This window comes from Trachypithecus francoisi, unplaced genomic scaffold (assembly GCF_009764315.1).
Source record: "Trachypithecus francoisi isolate TF-2019V2 unplaced genomic scaffold, Tfra_2.0 Lachesis_group5, whole genome shotgun sequence".
Taxonomy (NCBI): Eukaryota; Metazoa; Chordata; class Mammalia; order Primates; family Cercopithecidae; genus Trachypithecus; species Trachypithecus francoisi.
In genome coordinates, this window is record NW_022681470.1 from 129,585,025 (window position 1) to 129,605,074 (window position 20,050).

The 20,050-nt window shown below is 38.7% G+C and overlaps 1 protein-coding gene across 5 annotated transcripts in view; it reads right to left on the bottom strand.

Annotated features, from left to right (window-relative positions):
- The window catches only part of BRDT (bromodomain testis associated), a 73,739-nt gene that overhangs the window by 35,870 nt on the left and 17,819 nt on the right, over positions 1-20,050 (bottom strand). For 4 of the 5 annotated variants that reach the window (XM_033197376.1, XM_033197378.1, XM_033197375.1 and 1 more), the window contains 9 exons: positions 19,403-19,517; positions 12,618-12,790; positions 11,660-12,010; positions 10,755-10,883; positions 9,631-9,819; positions 8,594-8,766; positions 8,231-8,520; positions 8,028-8,141; positions 7,659-7,796 (listed from right to left, as the gene is read on the bottom strand). In XM_033197376.1, coding sequence (XP_033053267.1) covers positions 7,659-7,796; positions 8,028-8,141; positions 8,231-8,520; positions 8,594-8,766; positions 9,631-9,819; positions 10,755-10,883; positions 11,660-12,010; positions 12,618-12,790; positions 19,403-19,517 — 1,672 coding nt within the window. The remainder of the gene's footprint in view (positions 1-7,658; positions 7,797-8,027; positions 8,142-8,230; positions 8,521-8,593; positions 8,767-9,630; positions 9,820-10,754; positions 10,884-11,659; positions 12,011-12,617; positions 12,791-19,402; positions 19,518-20,050) is intronic. The other variant, XM_033197379.1, reaches the window with a different exon arrangement.

The following is a 20,050-nucleotide window of genomic DNA, read 5'->3' on the forward strand; positions in this document are numbered from 1 at the left end:
CTTTTATCAAGTAGCCATAAATATAGCCCTAAGAGGCTTAATTTTTAAAAAATCAAGAATTTACTGTAAGAGAAGGGGATGTCATTTATCTGAGAGGATACAGTCTTTTATTAAAAGTAAAGCTATTTTAGTTCTGTGGAAAGGTCTGCTGTGCTTGCTAAACTCTATAATAAAGATTCTATCTGATTACTTTTTTTTTTTTTTTTGAGACAGAGTCTCGCTCTGCCCCCAGGCTGGAGTGCAGTGGCTGGATCTCAGCTCACTGCAAGCTCCGCCTCCCGGGTTCATGCCATTCTCCTGCCTCAGCCTCCCGAGTAGCTGGGACTACAGGCGCCCGCCACCTCGCCCAGCTAATTTTTTTGTATTTTTAGTAGAGACGGGGTTTCACCGTGTTAGCCAGGATGGTTTCGATCTCCTGACTTCGTGATTCGCCCGTCTCGGCCTCCCAAAGTGCTGAGATTACAGGCTTGAGCCACCGCGCCCGGCCTCTATCTGATTACTTCTAAGCTATTTGGCAGCCTCAGCTATACAGCAAGAAATGGGTTTTATATTGTCTCCTCTGCCTTTAGAAATACTGTACAGCTGACACTGGCAGTAGAAGCAGACATAAAAAGAGATCTCTCCAATAGGGTGCTAGTGGGTTTGTCTTTCTTTATCCTACAATTGTTTCTGATGCTATCCTCCCCAGTCATAATCCTGGGTCAGTAAGGTAAAGCACCAAACTGGTAGTAACTGCCTTGATCAGTCTCTCTAAGCCAGCTTTCATGACCACCTGAGTGTTATTTGTTTCATGCTCCAGGACACCAAGGCTGGTCAACACCAAACATTATTCAAACTTAAAACATTCTAATTTTAATAATTACCTTCTGCCTTCTGAAAAGCCATCAGTTTCCACTGGATGTGTTACTGTTCTTTCCTCTCCTAAAATGTTTGATGCTGGACATTGTTAAAATTGCTGAATGCCACTCAATGACATCCTTTAATTTAAATAATTCAAGTATTTAAAATGATATGAATCATCTTAATGTCACTCAGCTAAGTATTATTTAAGTGTTGCAGGCTAGGCATAGGGGTAAGAGAAGGAGACAGACTGAGAAGATTGAGAATATACATCCAGATAGCTTTCGCATTTAAAGGACAAATTAGGCAGGGCGTGGTGGCTCATGCCTGTAATCCCAGCACTTAGGGAGGCTGAGGCAGTTAGATCACTTGAGGTGAGGAGTTCAAGACCAGCCTCGCCAACAAGTTGAAACCCCATCGCTAGTAAAAATACAAAAATTAGCCAGGTGTGGTGGCATGTGCCTGTAGTCCCAGCTATTTGGGAGGCTGAGGCAGGAGAATTGCTTGAACCCAAAAGGCAGTTGCAGTGAGCCGAAATTGCATCACTGCACTCTAGCCTGGGTGACAGAGCCAGACCCTGTCTAAAACTAATCATAATCATAAAGGAGAAATTATGGTTTCAGCTTTGAACAAAAAAACAAAACCAAAAAGACTTCACTAATATGATCATATATGTATATCTACACATCGAAATTATTCAATATGTACCTAAAACGACATCATCCTACAATATAAACTCTTTAGTACAAACATGACATACCAGATTGGTGTTCTACTAAAAAAAAGAAATTCAAGGGCATCACCTTAGTTTTCTAGTATATAAAACTGAGCTCAAAATTATTATAAAACTTAGCACCTCAAGGTCGGCGCAGTGGTTGACGCCTGTAATCCCAGCACTATGGGAGGCCGAGGTAGGTGGATCACTTGAGGTCAGGAGTTTGAAATCCCAAAAACTTAGCACCTCAAAATCTAAAGATACTAGCAAAAGGCATCAAGGAATTTTAGTTAAAAAAATAAAAACACCTACTATATATGGCTCATAAAAGTCTCAGCATTTTGCTTCTCATTCTAATCGTACATAATTGACTTTTTAAGAGCATAATAAACTAAAACTATATATATATGCTTATTCATGAGTTCCTGGACTTTGAAATTAAAAGACAAATGTACATATTTTCACTACCAAACTTACAACCATATTTCAATTAGTGAAGAAGCTCTATCAGTGCTAGCAAACATCAATTAAAATTGATAACAAGGCCGGGGGTGGTAGCTCACACCTGTAATCCCAGCACTTTGGGAAGCCAAGGCAGGCTGATTACCTGAGGTCTGGAGTTTGAGACCAGCCTGGCCAACCTGGTAAAACCCCCTCTCTACCAAAAATATAAAAATTAGCCGGGCGTGGTGGTGCAAACCTGTAATCCCAGCTACTCGGGAGGCTGAGGCACAAGAATTGCTTGAAGCTGGGAGGCAGAGGTTTCAGTGAACCAAGATCATGCCACTGCACTCCAGCCTGGGCGACAGAGCAAGACGCCATCTCAAAAAAATAAAAATAAAAAATAAAATTGGTAACAATAATGACAACATACACATTGTCAACTAATTTCTCTAGGGAAGGATGACAACAAGGATGACAACCTACCTTAAGAGGATCAAAATGGATAATATGTGTACTACTAAACAAATGCATACTGTGGCATATATTCTAATTATAAATGTTGTAATTTCACATCTGCCCCAAAAACTCAATATAAAACTTTGTTTCCAAAGTTTTCATTTTAAACTGTCAAAAAAAAAATTAACCATAGGCCAGGCACGGTGGTGCACACCTGTGATTCCAGGACTTTCGGAGGCCGAGGTGGGCGGATCACGAGGTCAGGAGTTCCAGACCAGCCTGTCAACATGGTGAAACCTCATCTCTACTAAAAATACAAAAATTAGCTAGGCGTGGTGGCAGGTGCCTATAATCCCAGCTACTTGGGATGCTGAGGCAGAAGAATTGCCTGAGGCCGGGAGGCGGAGGTTGCAGTGAGTGGAGCTTGTGCCATTGCACTCCAGCCTGGGCGAAAGAGCGAGACTCTGTCTCAAAACAAAAAACAAAAAATCAAACAAAAAAAAAAACAGAACTAAAAAAAATCTGCAATCATAGAGATTAAAGTTTACTAGTTGTCACCAATCAAAGCACTGAGATAGATGTTCCACAGATACTAAATATTATTAGCAAGCCAATTTGAACTAAAAAACCTGAAAAGTTGAATAGGAACATAATGCGATTTAAAAAACAAAAAACAAAACAAAACAAAACAAAAAAAACAAGGCCCGGCACAGTGGCTCACACCTGTAATCCTAGCACTTTGGGAGGCCAAGGCAGGCTGAGGTGGGTGGATCATGAGGTCAGGAGTTCGAGATCAGCCTGGCCAATATGGTGAAACCCCATCTCTACTAAAAAATACCAAAAAAAATTAGCTGGGGGTGGTGGTATGCACCTGTAGCTCCAACTACTCAGGACGCTGAGGCAGGAGAATTGCTTGAACCCAGGAGGTAGAGGTGGCAGTGAGCTGAGATCATGCCACTGCGCTCCAGCCTAGGCAACAGAGTGAGATTCCGTCTCAAAAAAAAAAAAACAACAAGAACAACAACAACATACACACAACAGAATATGATGCCATATATTGCAGAAATAATTACCAAAGACTTTTAAATTAGGAAAAGAAATCAAACTTTTGTTATAGAGGACAGATTATAGAAAAGTGATTGGTAGGCCAGGCGTGGTGGCTCATGCCTGTAATCCCAGCACTTTGGGAGGCCAAGGCAGGCAGACCGCTTGAAGCCAGGAGTTCAAGACCAGCCTGGCCAACATGGTGAAACCCAGTCTCCACTAAAAATACAAAAATTAGCCAGGCTTGGTGGTGCACGTCTGTTGCCCAGCTACTTGGAAGGCTGAGGCATGAGAATTGCTTGAACCTAGGAGGCAGAGGTTGCAGTTAGCTGAGATGGAGCCACTGCCCACCAGCCTCGGCAACAGTGAGACTCTGTCTCAAATAAAAAAAGAAAAAAAAAAAGGAAATTTATAAAAGTCTAAACTAATTTAATAAACTCTAGTCATTTACCTTTAGCTTTCTAGTCTGAATGGCAAAGATTATTTACAGGCTTTCTTTGTATACTTCCTGCACTTACTAAATTATCCTCCTCTAAAAAGTTAAAATCTAGGCTTGAACAAAGTTTGTCAGTTTTCAAACCTTGCATGAAAAAAATCATATCCTTGTCATATCTATAGAAGACCTAGGTTGTAGTACTAACATTACAGATTTATTTATTCCTGTTTGATGTCACCCATAACTAAGAAAGCTTTTTAAAAAAAGAAACAAATGTTATTTAAAGAATAAATTTCTTTCTCTGAACATTACACTAAATCCAATAAAATGCAGAGTCCAAAGGATGAAGTGACAAATTCACTTTAAGTCTTAAACAGCTAAAGAAAAACAATGAATTGATGTCATGACCATTTAGTTTCTTTGTGTTTAACTGTGCAAAAATTGAAATTAAATACACTGAAAAAATTCTATTTCACACTAATCAAGTATCTGTGCTTATATTTAGACAGTTCCTGGAGTTATTCCCTATAAGGAAGGTTTTTATTAAAAGCACTCCTATTGATGAGCTGTTCCTTTTGATTTTTTTTTTTCTCAGTATCATTACTAGTCACAGGATTAAAGCTATTAGTTGGCCGGGCGCGGTGGCTCAAGCCTGTAATCCCAGCATTTGGGAGGCCGAGACGGGCGGATCACGAGGTCCGCGGATCGAGACCATCCTGGCTAACACGGTGAAACCCCGTCTCTACTAAAAAATACGAAAAACTAGCCGGGCAACGTGGCGGGTGCCTGTAGTCCCAGCTGCTCGGGAGGCTGAGGCAGGAGAACGGCATAAACCTGGGAGTCAGAGCTTATAGTGAGCTGAGATCTGGCCACTGCACTCCAGCCTGAGCGACAGAGCAAGACTCTGTCTCAAAAAAAAAAAAGCTATTAGTTATATTCCTCCCTATAAATCACTCAAGGTAACCCCAAGATTATTGAGCATTAGAAAACTCTCAATAGCTTATGCGTGCATACGAGCACAGCCTAGTCAACATAAGATACGTGCATTAGAATTGATTTCATTTTCAAGGCTTGGCTACATCTTTGATTTGATATTCAATGATTTTAGTTATGAAAGATCATTTTAAAAGATTTTATATTTATACTGATGTTTAATAAATGTTCTTGACTTATCTGCATATGCTGACACCAGTTAAAAAGATAAATAAAATAAAATCACATTAAAATTTGCAATGACATGCTGCTTCCAGTCCACAGAGCTCTCATTTTCATTTTTCAAGGATTTGGGATTTCATTATGACTATCTTGAAACTGATTTAATATCTTGTTTAAAATGAGAATTAAGTGAATTTGGTAGATTTTTAAATAAAACTTTCCTTGTAAATCAATGCTCCACCATGTGATCAATCCTACTTAACAAAGCAGAATTAAGTAAGTGAGGGTGATCTGGTTGCAACACCTGTCACCCTATTGGTCAAAGGGTTGATTCAGCTGATCTGGATGGCCAGGAAGGTATCTCCTTCCTCCCTCACCACTCCATGTACATCCCTCCCGAAGCTGTGCACTTGGTCGAAGAGGACCTTCTCTGATAGAGGAGGACTGTTCATTGGTCAAGGGTATACGAGTAGCTGTGCTCCCCTACTAGACCCTCCAAACAAGCTCTCAAAGCAGAACTAAGTCTATATTTTCTAAAGTGCATACACTGAAGTTTGGGAATGATGAAAGACAACCATTTAAGTAATGTGGAATAATAAATAGCTTCAATACTACTTACAACACTCAAAGATTTTTCAGATATTAAACCTTAAAACATTTGCCCCACCTAAACAGCATAACGGTATTGTAGTAAAGAGAGACCAACTCATAATACAGTATAACTAGAAGAAGTCAATAATATTTAAAACTTTAGGTCGGGTGCGATGGCTCACGCCTGTAATCCCAGCACTTTGGGAGGCCAAGGCGGGCGGATCACGAGGTCAGGGGATAGAGACCATCCTGGCTAACAAGGTGAAACCCCATCTCTACTGAAAATACAAAAAATTAGCCAGGCATGGTGTCAGATGCCTGTAGTCCCAGCTACTCGGGAGGCTGAGGCAGGAGAATGGCGTAAGCCCGGGAGGCGGAGCTTGCAGTGAGCTGAGATCCGGCCACTGCACTCCAGTCTGGGCGACAGAGCCAGACTCCATCTCAAAATAAATAAATAAATAAATAAATAAATAAATAGATTTGAATTCTGAGGCTGAGTTATTCTGACAGAATGTTAGGAAAACAGAGAATATATATTGCACAATTTTAAGAACACAAGTTAGTGATAAACATTCTTTCCTCCAAGCAACATATAATAATATTGTATCAGAAACTGATAATTCATATTAAAATTAAGGTACTTTATTGAAAAGTCTGTATTATATTGTACTTTTCCTCTAACACTTGAAGCATTTATTATTAGATAATTCAAACTAACAGGTACAGTAAGAGTTTTATCCTACAAATAAAAGACAAAGTGCTCTAACTTATTAGACCACAAATGCTTTATTAGATGAAGTTACAAATGCTAATTACAACTGAAAATACTAAATGCAACTTATGTTTTTCCAGTAGTGTTCTATGCTTAGAAGTCAAATAAGGAAATACTGTATAATCAGAGCCCTACTTTTTTAAATTTTCTAGTATGACAAATTCCAAAGAAAGTAAAAATTCTGTTTATTCTCCAAAAATGTTTATCACTATATACTTTAGAACTGTAAAAGCAAAACACAGCAATCAGCACCATTTAATACAAACTAAACAGAACTAAGAGTTAAATAGAATGTATTGCAATTCAGCAGACTGTACTATCACACTGAAAAAAGAGGGATGCTTTTAATAATGCTAAGAATTCCTGAAGTCACAATATTCTGTGTGAGATATTTCTTTAAAAAAAGAACTGAATTTCACAAGAAATACTTCATTTAAAATAAAGCAAAATTTAGGGACAACAGTGTCCTATATTCTGAATTTGCCTTTTGGTCAATAAAGATGGAACACCACTGCCAAGTCAGTATTCTTGGGGTAGTGATTACTTATCAACTATGTAATCATTAATAGAAAAGCACAAAGAAAACATAAGTGACCTAAGCTTGATACAACTGCTAAACTACACAAGATAATAGGTCACTTGAGCATAGCTGAGAATCTGAATTTAAAGTACATTTTTCTGTAGATGGAAGAAAATATTCTACAGTGAAGAAACCAAAGAAGTAGAAAAATAATCTGATTTATAGCTTCTGGGATGACTGGTTTCTTAACTCAAAATGATTTTTCAATTCAGAACATAGTGTCACCACATGGCAACCCTTGCAACATGAGAGTGATTTGATAGATCATGGAGAGTAAAGCAAAAGGTGCTCTCAATCTTTTATTTTATAAAACAAGATCATTATTTTATTATCTGATATATTTTGATATTAAGATTTGAAATTATTTATTGAGACTATCCCTCCTTGAGTAAACTTTTTCAACATTACAAACCTACACGTCATATACATGTAATATGAAGTTTCGTCTTACACAGTATCTCTTTTAGGGAAAATACTAAGATTGTCAACATGCAATTAAATAATTAGCATGATATACAAATCATGGATTCTGGGTAAGTAACAAATATTTCTTCAAAATATAAATCAATATTACAGGAAAAAAAATGCTCCCACCAGCAGAGGTACATTTAAGGGGACAGCTAACCTGATTTGGAACCACTGCTGTCTGAAGAGCTTAAGTCACTGCTGCTACTTTCAGACTCCGATGAGCTGTTGCTGCTGCTGCTGCTCTCACTCAGTCGGGAAACACTTCCAACAGCTTTGGATGGTTGCGTTTTCTCAGCTACAAAACAGAGAAACATTAAAATGCCAGAAGAATTAAACAGTTGCAGGAACATTTAAAAACCACCACCTAGGCTGCGCATGGTCGCTCATGCCTGTAATCCCAGCACTTTGAGAGGCCAAGGTGGGAGAATCACATGAGGCCAGGAGATCAAGACCAGCCTGGGTAACATCATAAGACCCTGTCTCTACAAATATAAGTAAATAAATAAATATAAAAACTGCCACCTACATTTTGTTTGACGTTTTCTAGAATTTAACTGATTATTAACATCCAGTAACCGCTTTTCCAATTCCTGTTTTTTCTGTGAGTGAAGTTCTTCTTTGGACATCATTATTTTCCTAGCTGTGTGATTTAAGAGGGAAGAAAGTGAGTATAACCAAAAACCAACCCAAATACAAAACTGATTTCTATCAATATGCAGAAATACATACCAGGAGGTTTTAATGGTCTCTTTCTTAGACATACCGAAACATATTTTTCTAATTCTCTTAGTGTTGATGCTTTCAGTGTTTCAAAGTCTATCTCTATCTCATCAGGATTTGAATTGCTCAGAGAAGGCTCTCTTGACTGTATTATATGAACTACTCGCCCAAGTTTATCTCCAGGGAGTTTGTTTATATTCAAACTTAATTGCCTTTTCTCATCATAGTTCATAGGTTTAGCATTATCTTCATCTTCAGATTTTTGACCAATGTGCTGTTGTTTCCTTTTCTTTGGCTGACTGTAACAAAAACTAAATTTAGTCCAACTTATCGTTATTGTGTTAATAAGCTATCATAATAAAAGATACTTACTTTCTCTTGGACTTTTCCTTTCGTCTCATTTGCTCACACAGTTTTCTTGAATTTTCATTGCTGTTGTTAACCTTTTCTTTTTTCTTTTCCTTTTTAGACTTCTCTTTCTTTTTATTTAGCTTACGGAAAGGTACTTGGGACAAAACCTGGAGCTGTTGATGTACAGCTTTAAGCTGATAAAAAAAAAAAAAATCTGTAAACATTCATGTCTATAAATAATTAAAGACACTAGAAAAAAAATCAAGTCACTCCAAAGTCAAGAGTGTCTTTTGTGAAATTCATTTCTTATTACATTTCCTTCAAGTTCTTAATTTCACAAATGCACTGAATTTTTAAAGGGCATGTTTTAAATTACAAAAACTATCATGTGCTCAACCCATAAACTTAAATATTCATCTACAAACAGATCAAGAATAAATGACATTTCCAGGTGGTCTTAAGTTTTTTGTTTTTTTGAGCCAGGGTCTTGCTCTGTCACCCAGGTGGGGGAGTGCAGTGTTGTGATCCTGGCTCACTGCAACCTCAACCTCCTAGGCACAAGTGATCCTCCTGCCACATTTTTTTGATTTTTTTTGTAGAGACATGGTCTCACTATGTTGCCCAAGCTTGAACTCCTGGGCTCAAGCAATCCTCCCACCTTGGCCTCCCAAAGTATTGGGGTTACAGGCGTGAGCCATGGTGTCCGGCTGGTTTTTAATCATTGATTTTTCATACTTGAGCTCCAGAACAGTTTAACATGTTATCATAAAAAGTAGTTAATAAGACCTCATCCATAAAATATCTCTGATTATTTCATAAATCATTTCAATGAGAATCAACCACTCATGATTAGGGATAACATAATTTTTTTAAATAACAGATTTTTATAATAAATATTTGATTAGGAAAGACTATTAAACATTACAAATTTGTCAATAAGTAAATAAAGCCACAGTTATGAAATGATCTAACTATAACAGCTTTAAATCTGCAGAAAAAATTTCCTGATAGATTAGTGCTCATAGACTATCAAAATTTGTATCAATACAATCAACTACCTGCTCCTGAAGCTTTGCAAGACGCTGAACTCGTTCATCTTCAGAATCACCAGAAGAGTTCCCTTCAGAGGAGGCTTCATTAGTGTTCTCTCTACCAGTGGTTTCTGTGATATCTGTTTTGATGTAACATAAAGGCATACTCTCAACAGGTTCAACTGGGATCTTTGAAAAATGCTTTTCGAAAACATCCTATAATGAAAAATTAGTTTGTTATGGTTTTCTGCATTTTTAATCTAGCAATTATAGCTTTTAATAAAAGGTACATTTCAGTGTCATATTTTGACCAGAATTCTTTTTGCCTTTAAGATATATCAGAAGAAACATATTAAGACGCATGCGGGCCAGGCGCTGTGGCTCATGACTGTAATCCTAGCACTTTGGGAGGCCGAGGCAGGTGGATCACCTCAGATGGGGAAATCAAGATCAGCCTGACCAACATGGCGAAACCCCATCTCTACTAAAAATACAAAATTAGTCGGGTGTGGTGGCACATGCCTGTAAATCCCAGCTACTTGGGAGGCTGAGGCAGGAGAACCACTTGAACCCAGGAGGCGGAGGTTGCAGTGAACCAAGATTGTGCCACTACACTCCAGCCAGGGCAACGAGAATGAAACTCCATCTCAAAAAAAAAAGACTCATGCTTCTCTGCCTGCCAAACTTAGCAACTTTTCTCCATTTTTTTCAGGCAAGATAGACCTCTCAAGTAACACAGGAGATCTTCTTTCAAGGGCCCTGTAGTTGGTAGATCATTCTATTACCTCCAAATGGTTCAGCCATTTAGACTGTCCCCTCAGTGGGACATGGGCTCTAGTCAACCATATATATAATATATCTACATCCCCTCTTCACTAATATTTCCCCAGTTTCCTTTGTATGCAGGCAGCTTCATTAAAATATTCACTACTAAAGGATGCAAGAACTCAAACAAAAAACACACAGCCCTCTCAGTTTTAAAAGTACATTTCATAAACTATTTTGTTGGTGCAAAAGCAATTGTGGTTTTTGCCATTTAATACTTAAGAGATGTGGGTGTTATTACTCTTTATCTCTTAAGTCATGGTTCTAAAAGATGTTTAAACTATGTTCAGAGGAAAAACACTTTCAGAGCACAAGTAATGGCTCACCTGAAGCATTCTTGCCATTGTCACAACTTCGTGATCTGGAGGATTGTACTTGTAGCAATTCATGAACATTAATCTAACATCGGCCGCAAATTTGTATGCATCCTTATATTCTTGGTTATCCATTTTCTCCTAAATTAAAGAAAAACTACAGGATTCACAAACAAATAGTTCAATTCAATAATTATTTGAGCACCGATATTAAATGTTCATATTACAAAATAATTCATCTATACAGAAAACAGTTGCCCATCATCCAGATTTGACAAATGTTAAAATTTTGCAACATTTGTTTCATATTTTTTAGACTTTGAAAAAAAATCCAGTGAATTTTAATAAGTAGAGATAAGGAAGGAGGACATTCCAAGTAAAGACAACTGGAACAAAATCATAAAAGCAGAGGGTTTTCATATAATCTTTTTTTTTTTTGAGACAGAATTTCCCTCTGTCACCCAGCCTGGAGTGCAGTGCATGATCTCGGCTCATTGCAACCCTTCCTCCTCCCGGGTTCAAGTGATTCTCATGACTCAGCCTCTGGAGTAGCTGGGACCATAGGCAGGCACCACCATTCCCAGCTTTTTTTTTTTTGTATTTTTATTAGAGATGAGGTTTTGCCATGGCCAGGCTGGTCTCGAACTCCTGGCCTCAAGTGATCTGCCCGCCTTGGCCTCCCAAAGTGCTAGGATTACGGGCATGAGCCACTGTGCGTGGTCTAGAACCATGGACATGTTCAAGTGGAAGAAAACAAAAAGATATATTTTTAAAATTTCCAGTGACTCACTCCAGATAATATGACTCTGATGATCTTAATTTCCTTCATCTTTTTCTAGATTTTAAGATTTCTTTGCAATGATGAATTACTTGTATAATCAAGAAAAAGAAGTTCTTCCTATTAAGGCAACATTTACCTTAATAGTTCCAAGATCCATTGGATTTTTGACAATGTCATAGTAGTTATGGAGTCCCAAAGCATTAACGTCAACAGGATTGTAAAAGGGCCATGCATATGAAAAATGTTTCTTTGCAAGCATTTCTTTAAGAATCTCACTACAGTGCCTTAATTGTTCAGTTACTTTAACACTCTTCACAACATTATATTGTTGCTGAGAATCTGGCAAAACATTCTTTGGCATATTTTCTTTTATAGGTGGCAATGTCACTGATTTTTCTGTGAATGTTGGAGAAAATTCACTACTTGCTTTAACTACTGAAGTTGCAGGAGTTGTTGTATCTGCTTTCCTCTTCACACCCTTTGTAACCTAAAACAGAACAATTCAACAACAAAAAAATATATTTAAAGTGATATTCAGAGCAATAGTTCCTTATCACTTAAAAGACAAAAAGGGAAAGATTATTGGCACCAAGTCTTTATATAGATAATTTACAAATATTGTTGTCAATCCATGTATTAAATATTGCTAAAGGTTAATTTCCTTTTGTAGGCAAACTAAATAGTTCTAATATTATCTTCCCACATACCAAAGAATGTCTTGTGCAAACCTTAAGATGAATGAAAAGTAAAAAATCAAAGTCATAGTTATACCAAAGTTTCTGAATACCTGAAAATCAGCAAGAATATATGACTTTTAAAAGAAAACTATGTAGGCGAACAACTTCTGATATTAATACTATCAAGACACCCAAACAGTACAAATTCTACCTAAGAAATATGTAAAATTTGGCTAGCCTCTTAGGTCTCTATTCATAAAATGCACAGAGATGTGGAAACAGTATGATTTCAGATTGCTAGATGCTAAATGAATTAAAAAAGAAAAATTGCTAGATGTTGAAGACTAATATTCTTATTAACTGAAAAAAAAAATCCAAAATTAAGAAGCAATGATTATAGAACTATAATAAACTTACCTGGGCCGCAGTTTGTGAACTGGAGTTGACTGAAGCTCCTTGCGCCATGTTCAAGGGAGAAACAGATGTCTTAGGAAACACAGAAGGAATTGCTTGCTGCTTAAATACTTTTTCTGTTGCGTTGGATGATGATTTTTCTTTAGCAGAAAAAACAGCTATATTCTGTTGAGTGCCTGGAAAAGTATGAACCAGCATCAAATATATGAATGAATAAAGTATAAAACACCACTTTGTCTTATTTTCTATTTCAATTCATTTAGTTCAGCTTTTTAGCAACATAAGCATAGGATACTTATTTCATTTTGAAATCTACACACACAGGATTAGACAGGTTAGACCAATTTAGATATAAAGATACAATAATGGAGACTTCAACATTTGTTATTAATGGTAGGTTTACCAGCTTTATTCAAAAAGGTGCCTGGCTTAAACCACGACTAATAATAGAGCCGTGTGGTTAGCTTCAGGTAGCTATGAACGTAAGCAAAAATTTCAGATACTCTGGAGACCAGCCACACAGTACTATGTGAGGTCTTCAGAATGCTCTGCATAAATATCCAAGGACTTCATAATTGTAACACATAGTCCATCACAGAACAAAAGATGTGAATATGATTCTCTTATCAATACATTCTTCAGAAAATTCTGCCAAAGGAACAATTGTTCCCTATCTGTTTTCTGCCCTGTTTTCACAGAATGTTATGACTTAAGACATTTGGATCATATCACTCTGAAATCTGTTATTTCAAAAGTTCAACCTTCCATCAAGGCAACTCCATTCTTCTAATTGTTCACAACAAAAACCCTGAAGTCATCTTTGATTCCACTGTCTCTCAAACTCCATATCCAAACCAGCAGCAAACCCTGTTAGCATTATCTTCCTATCTAGACTCCAAACACTACTCACAAGTGGCATTCACTCCGGCCCAAGGCATCATCAGTGCACAACTCAATTACTGCAATAACATCCAGGCAGGTCTTCCTTCTGCTTTGGTACTCGATAGTCTATCCTCAAAACAGCTGCCAAAGTGATCTTTTAAAACTCAAATTAGTGACGATTTGTAATCTCGCTAAGTAAAAACCAAAGTGCTCACAGCATATATACGACCTGCTTGTCCTCTCCTCCCTACTTCTTCCCTCCTTCCAACCTCACTTCTTACTACTTCCCTCTGCCCTTCCCTCACCCTAGCCTATTGGCCTTGCTCACATTTGCTAAGCAGAAGAAGACTATTTGTTTTGCCTAAATTAAGATATCCTTATGCCTCATTCCAACATTTCCTTCAGGCATTTACTCAAATGTCACCTTCTCAACCACCTTCTATAAAATAACATTTTCACTCTACCCTATCCTCACTCATCAACTGTATAGCTCTTATTCTGCTTTATTTTTTCCATGCCATTATTACATTTGATATACAACATATAGCTATTTCTGGCCCTTCAATTTTTGCAAAACAAACTCAGGAACTAAGTAAATTTGAATGTATTTTAAGACAGGGCTGATATTCCTCAATATCTGAGTTGTCACTACTCTTTAAAACTTAGGAATCAAATACATTCAGATAATCTCACATCCTTTGATATTCCAACTGTTGTTATTCTTTGAACTTGGGAGCTAATTAGATCTGCATAGTGAGGAATAGTTACAATGACTTAATTTTGTCTCTATCTCTCACAATAAAAAGTTCTGTGAGGGTAAGGGGACTTTGTTTTGGTCACCCCTAAATCTCTTGTACCTAATGCAGTACTTGGTAAATGAAAGAAACACAGTGAATATTTACTGCATGCCTGTTGTGTGTTGGGCACCATTTTAGGTGTTAGGGCACAAATTCTCACATATTTCTTTTCTTCTTTTTTTTTTTGAGATAGGGTCTCGCTCTGTCACTCTGTTGCAGTGGTATGATCATGACTCACTGCACCTTCAACCTCCTGGGCTCAAAAATGAACAAGACAGACATAGTATCTGCTCTTGGAGCTTACTGTCTAGTGTAAGAAACAGACAAAAAATAAGTAATCACATTGAGTACAAGTGATGCTAAGTGTTAGGAAGGAAATATACACGTTACTAACTAAACTAAGGCAGAGAACTATTATGGAGAGGGTAGCCAAGGAAGGCCTCCCTCTCTAAAGCTGACAACTAAGATGTCACTATAAAGGTAAGAAGAAGACAGCTAGGTCAAGAGAACTATAGAATGGGAAGTAAGTCTACATGATTAGTGTGTGCATGAAGAAATAAAAGCATTTTAAGAAAGACATAGTAGTCTCCTAAGGCAAATACTGACAGAAATCAAATAAAATGAGAACAGAAAAAAACACTACTTAAATTTTGCAGAATGAAGACTACAAGTGACCCTGACTGACAAAACGTCTTTGGTGGTGAAATAAAGCTAGAACTTCTGCTAAGGGGAGTACATGAGTATACAGGAAGAAAGAAAGAAAGAAACGAAAAAAGGAGCAATAGCTGGAAGAATATGGACAAAGGAGTATTTTAAAGATGAGATACTAGAGCCAGTTTATAGGGTAATGAGACTAACCCCATAGAGGAGGAGAGATTAATGATGCAAGAAAAAATAGAGATAACCAAAGGAACAAAATGGTTGAGATGGCAAGATCCATTCACAATGAAGGCATGGCCCAAAGTGATGGAGGATCTGTTAGAGGCCTCTGCTCTAGCTGATTCCTCTGCCTGGAATGTTCTTCTTTCAAATCTTCACTTCTCAACGAGGCCTCCACTGAATCTGTCATGTTTGTCTCTCACTTCCTACTAGAATATAAATTCCAAGATGGCAAAGTCTTTGTTTTATTCAGTGATAATATCTCAAGAGCACAGAACAGTGTTGTGGTACATAATCAGCACGCAAGTATTTGCTCAATCAATATTATCAATTTAATACCGAGTTTTCTTTGCCATAAATTATCAACATGTACGTAACCACATTATTTTAAACTAGCTACCATCATATGACAATTTCCCTACCACTGTGACTAACAAAGACATGACTCTGGTAGTGGAATACTTCTGTCAGAAGTTTTTTAAACTTAGACATTCACTCTGAAGCCAAAGGCTACCAATCCTTTGAGGTCAAACATAACTTATAGCACCTCTAAAGCCTTTCCCAACTTTTCCAGCATGATATGGTTTGGATGTTTTGTCCTCTTCAAATCTCATATTGAAATGTGACCTCCGGCCGGGCGCGGTGGCTCAAGCCTGTAATCCCAGCACTTTGGGAGGCCGAGACGGGCGGATCACGAGGTCAGGAGATCGAGACCATCCTGGCTAACATGGTGAAACCCCGTTTCTACTAAAAAATACAAAAAACTAGCCGGGCGAGGTGGCAGGCGCCTGTAGTCCCAGCTACTCGGGAGGCTGAGGCAGGAGAATGGCGTAAACCCAGGAGGCAGAGCTTGCAGTGAGCTGAGATCCGGCCACTGCACTCCAGCCTGGGCAGCAGAGCGAGACTCCGTCTCAAAAAAAAAAAAAAAAAAAGAAATGTGACCTCCAATGTTGGTGGTGGGGCCTGGTGTGGGAGGTGCCTGGGTCATGAGGGTGGATCCCTCATGATTCTCTTGGTGCTATCCTCGATGTAATGAGGGAGTGCTCACTCTATGAGTTCACACAAGATCTGGTTGCTTAAAAGAGCACCTCCTCCCTAACCCCACCTTGCCATGTGATACAACAGCTCCCCCTTTGCCTTTGACCATGATTGAAAGCTTCCTGAGGCCCAGAAGCTAAGCAGATGCTGGTGCCATACTTATATAGCCTGCAAAACCATGAGCCAAATAAACCTCTTTTCTTTGTAAATTACCCAGCCTCACATATTTCTTTTCTTTCTCTTTCTTTTTTCTTTTTTTTTTTTTTTTGAGACAGGGTCTCGCTCTGTCGCTCTGTTGCAGTGGTGTGATCATGACTCACTGCACCTTCAAACTCCTGGGCTCAAGAAATCCTCCCACCTCAGGCTCTTGATGAGTTGGGACTACAGGTGCATGCCACCATACCTGGCAAAGTTTTAAATTTTTCTGTAAAGTGTCCTTCTATCTTGTTCAGGCTGGTCTTGAATTCCTGGGCTCATGTAATCCTCCCATCTTGGCTTCCCAATGTGCTGGCATTATGGCCATGAGCCACAACGAACAGCCAGATATTTCTTTATAGCAATACAAAATGTACTAGCACACATCACATATCAATTTCTCACTCTTGGCTATGCATGGTGGCTCATGCCTGTAATCCTAGCACTTTGGGAGGCCAAGGCATGAGGATCATTTGAAGCCAGGAGTTCAAGATCAGCCTGGGCAACAAAATGAGACCCCACCTCTATAAGAAACAAAAAAATTAGCTGGGTGTGGTGGCACATGTCTTTAATATTGGCTACTTGGGAGGCTAAAGTGGGAGAACTGTTTAAGCCCAGGAGCTCGAGGCTGCAGTGAACTGTGATCATGGAGTGCCACTGCACTCCAGCCAGGGTGACAGAATGAGACCTGTCTCGAAATAAAAAAAAACTTCCATTCTTTTGAAACACAGTATATATTACATGTAATTTCATCTGACACGTGTCATAATGCATTGTCTTAATTTTTTTCCATAATGCATTGCCTTGTAATTTTTTTCAAGTTTTATTTCTAACAAAAAACTTAAATGTAGGCCTGGTGCAGTGGCTCATGCCTGTAATCATAGCACTTTGGGAGGCCAAGGTGGGTGGATCACCTGAGGTCAGGAGTTTGAGACCAGCCTATCCAACATGGTGAAACCCCGTATCTACTAAAAAGTACAAAAATTAGCTGGGGGTGGTGGCGCATGCCTGTAATCCCAGTTACTCAAGAGGCTGAGGCAGGGGAATCACTTGAATGTGGGAGGCAGAGGTTGCAGTGAGCAGAGATCATGCGATTGTATTCCAGTGAGGGCAACAAGAGTGAAACTCTGTCTCAAAAAAAAAAAAAAAACCTTGAAGAAACACTTGAAAGTGAAGTTGTAGCTATTTGTTTCAGATGCTAAGAGCATGTTTCCCTCAGATAAAAGATCAATGAGAAGATCAATAATTTTTACCTTCTAACAACATTAAATGGAAAAAATAACAATTTTTATCTTGCTAAGGGTAATAATTTAAGTCAGCAACAATTAGCACGTTGGTGTTACAATTTAAATACCATACTGATCTATGTATTATCTACCTCATAAGGGCTTACTTAAATCTTCTTGTAGAAGCCTAGGTCTCACATTGTCAGACATTGGATCAACCTTTTCTAAAATAAGAATAACGACTTAAATAATCAGTGAATATCTCATAGATCTGGTTAAAGCACTATAAGTTATGACCCACCTTAAGGATCTATTAGCAATAAAAAAGTATATATTACTATCAATAAAAACCTGAAAAAAAAAATCAACCTCTGCCATGAACCAATTACAAGCCTCCTTTATCTCAGGCACTTAACTATATACTTTATAAACATTTACAATCATGAAAGAAAAATATTTTTCGGGCCAGGTGTGGTGGCTCACGCCTGTAATCCCAGCACTGTGGGAGGCCGAGGCGGGCAGATCATGACGTCAGGAGATCGAGACCATTCTGGCTAACACGGTGAAACCCTGTCTCTAATTAAAAAAAAAATACAAAAAATTAGCTGGGTGTGGTGCTGGGCGCCTGTAGTCCCAGCAACTCGGGAGGCTAAGGCAGGAGAATGGCATGAACCCGTGAGGCGGAGCTAGCAGTGAGCCGAGATTGTGCCTCTGCACTCCAGCCTGGGTGACAGAGCGAAGACTCAGTCTCAAAAATAAAAAATAAATATTTTCTTGATACTATACATGAGGCAACTAACATGGAATGACTAAGAACTTAAAGATTACACTGCTTGGCCAGGCGCGGTGGTGGCTCAAGCCTGTAATCCCAGCACTTTGGGAGGCCGAGACGGGCGGATCACGAGGTCAGGAGATCGAGACCATCCTGGCTAACACGGTGAAACCCCGTCTCTACTAAAAAATACAAAAAAAAAACTAGCTGGGCGAGGTGGCGGGCGCCTGTAGTCCCAGCTACTTGGGAGGCTGAGGCAGGAGAATGGCGTAAACCCGGGAGGCGGAGCTTGCAGTGAGCTGAGATCCGGCCACTGCACTCCAGCCTGGGCGACAGAGCGAGACTCCGTCTCAAAAAAAAAAACAAAAAAACAAAAAACAAACAAAAAAAAAGATTACACTGCTTAAGTGATCCAAAGATAAACCAACATTTACTACATTCTTGATTAACCTCTACAATAAATCTATTTGAATACTTAAGATTTTTGAAACACCATATTTAAACAATATGATTATTAGTTGTAAAGATGATTTCCTCCAAAGATTTTTGTGACTGAAGAAAAAGTTAAGAAAAAAAGACAATCTCCCAACCCAATACTAACATTTCATTCTCAGCTATGGAAATTTTTTCTAATGCAGAGAGCACTAGCAATTTGGGCATTCTTATCAGTACAGCACAGATACAAGATCCACTGAAAACAGTAGTAACAGCTATGATTTTCTGAATCCCTACTATGTGAATGGCATTATGCTATAGGAAAGCTGGCTCCAAGGCCAAAATCAATGCAGTCCTCACTATTTTTGAATGATACCCATCCTTGTGATCAAGGTTTGGCAGATTGTTTCAAATGGACATTTTTTATCAATAGAATAGGATGTAGGACTTCTGGATGTCTGTCTCCTTTGAGGGATTTACACACACACACACCACACACACACACAAGACAGAGAGGGGAAAAAAACAGAGAGAGAACCATGAAGTGTTCACCTCCTGCCTTACCTTTCTTGATTCTTTCCTTACCACCCACAACTTGCTCTTCTTGTGGCATCTGAGATAATTTCTGCATAAACAGCTTCTCGAGAGCTTGTGCCATAAGAACAATGTCATCTCCAGGCTACAAAACATATTACATATACCATAAGGATAAACAGTATGGTCACTGTACCAAATGTTTTATTTTCAGGCCACTTTATTGAAGGCAGTAACAGTACTCCTAGATAGTATTCGTCTCTTATCGAAAATAGTGAAGTTGATCACATTTTATTTTCTTATTCTCTATGGTTGAAAGCAGCTCACATTTAAAATTCTAGCATTCTACTCCTTCAACCTCTAAAAAGTACCCCAAGGGCTTTCTGAACACTAGAGAATTACATTACAATCCAACCAATCCTACTAAATCAAAGAGGTATTAAAAATGAGAATTTCGGCCGGGCGCGGTGGCTCATGCCTGTAATCCCAGCACTTTGGCAGGCCGAGGTGGGCGGATCACGAGGTCAGGAGATCAAGACCATCCTGGCTAACACAGGGAAACCCCGTCTCTACTAAAAATACAAAAAATTAGCCGGGCGTGGTGGTGTGTGCCTGTAGTCCCAGCTACTTGGAGGCTGAGGCAGGAGAATGGCGTGAACCCGGGAGGTGGAGCTTGCA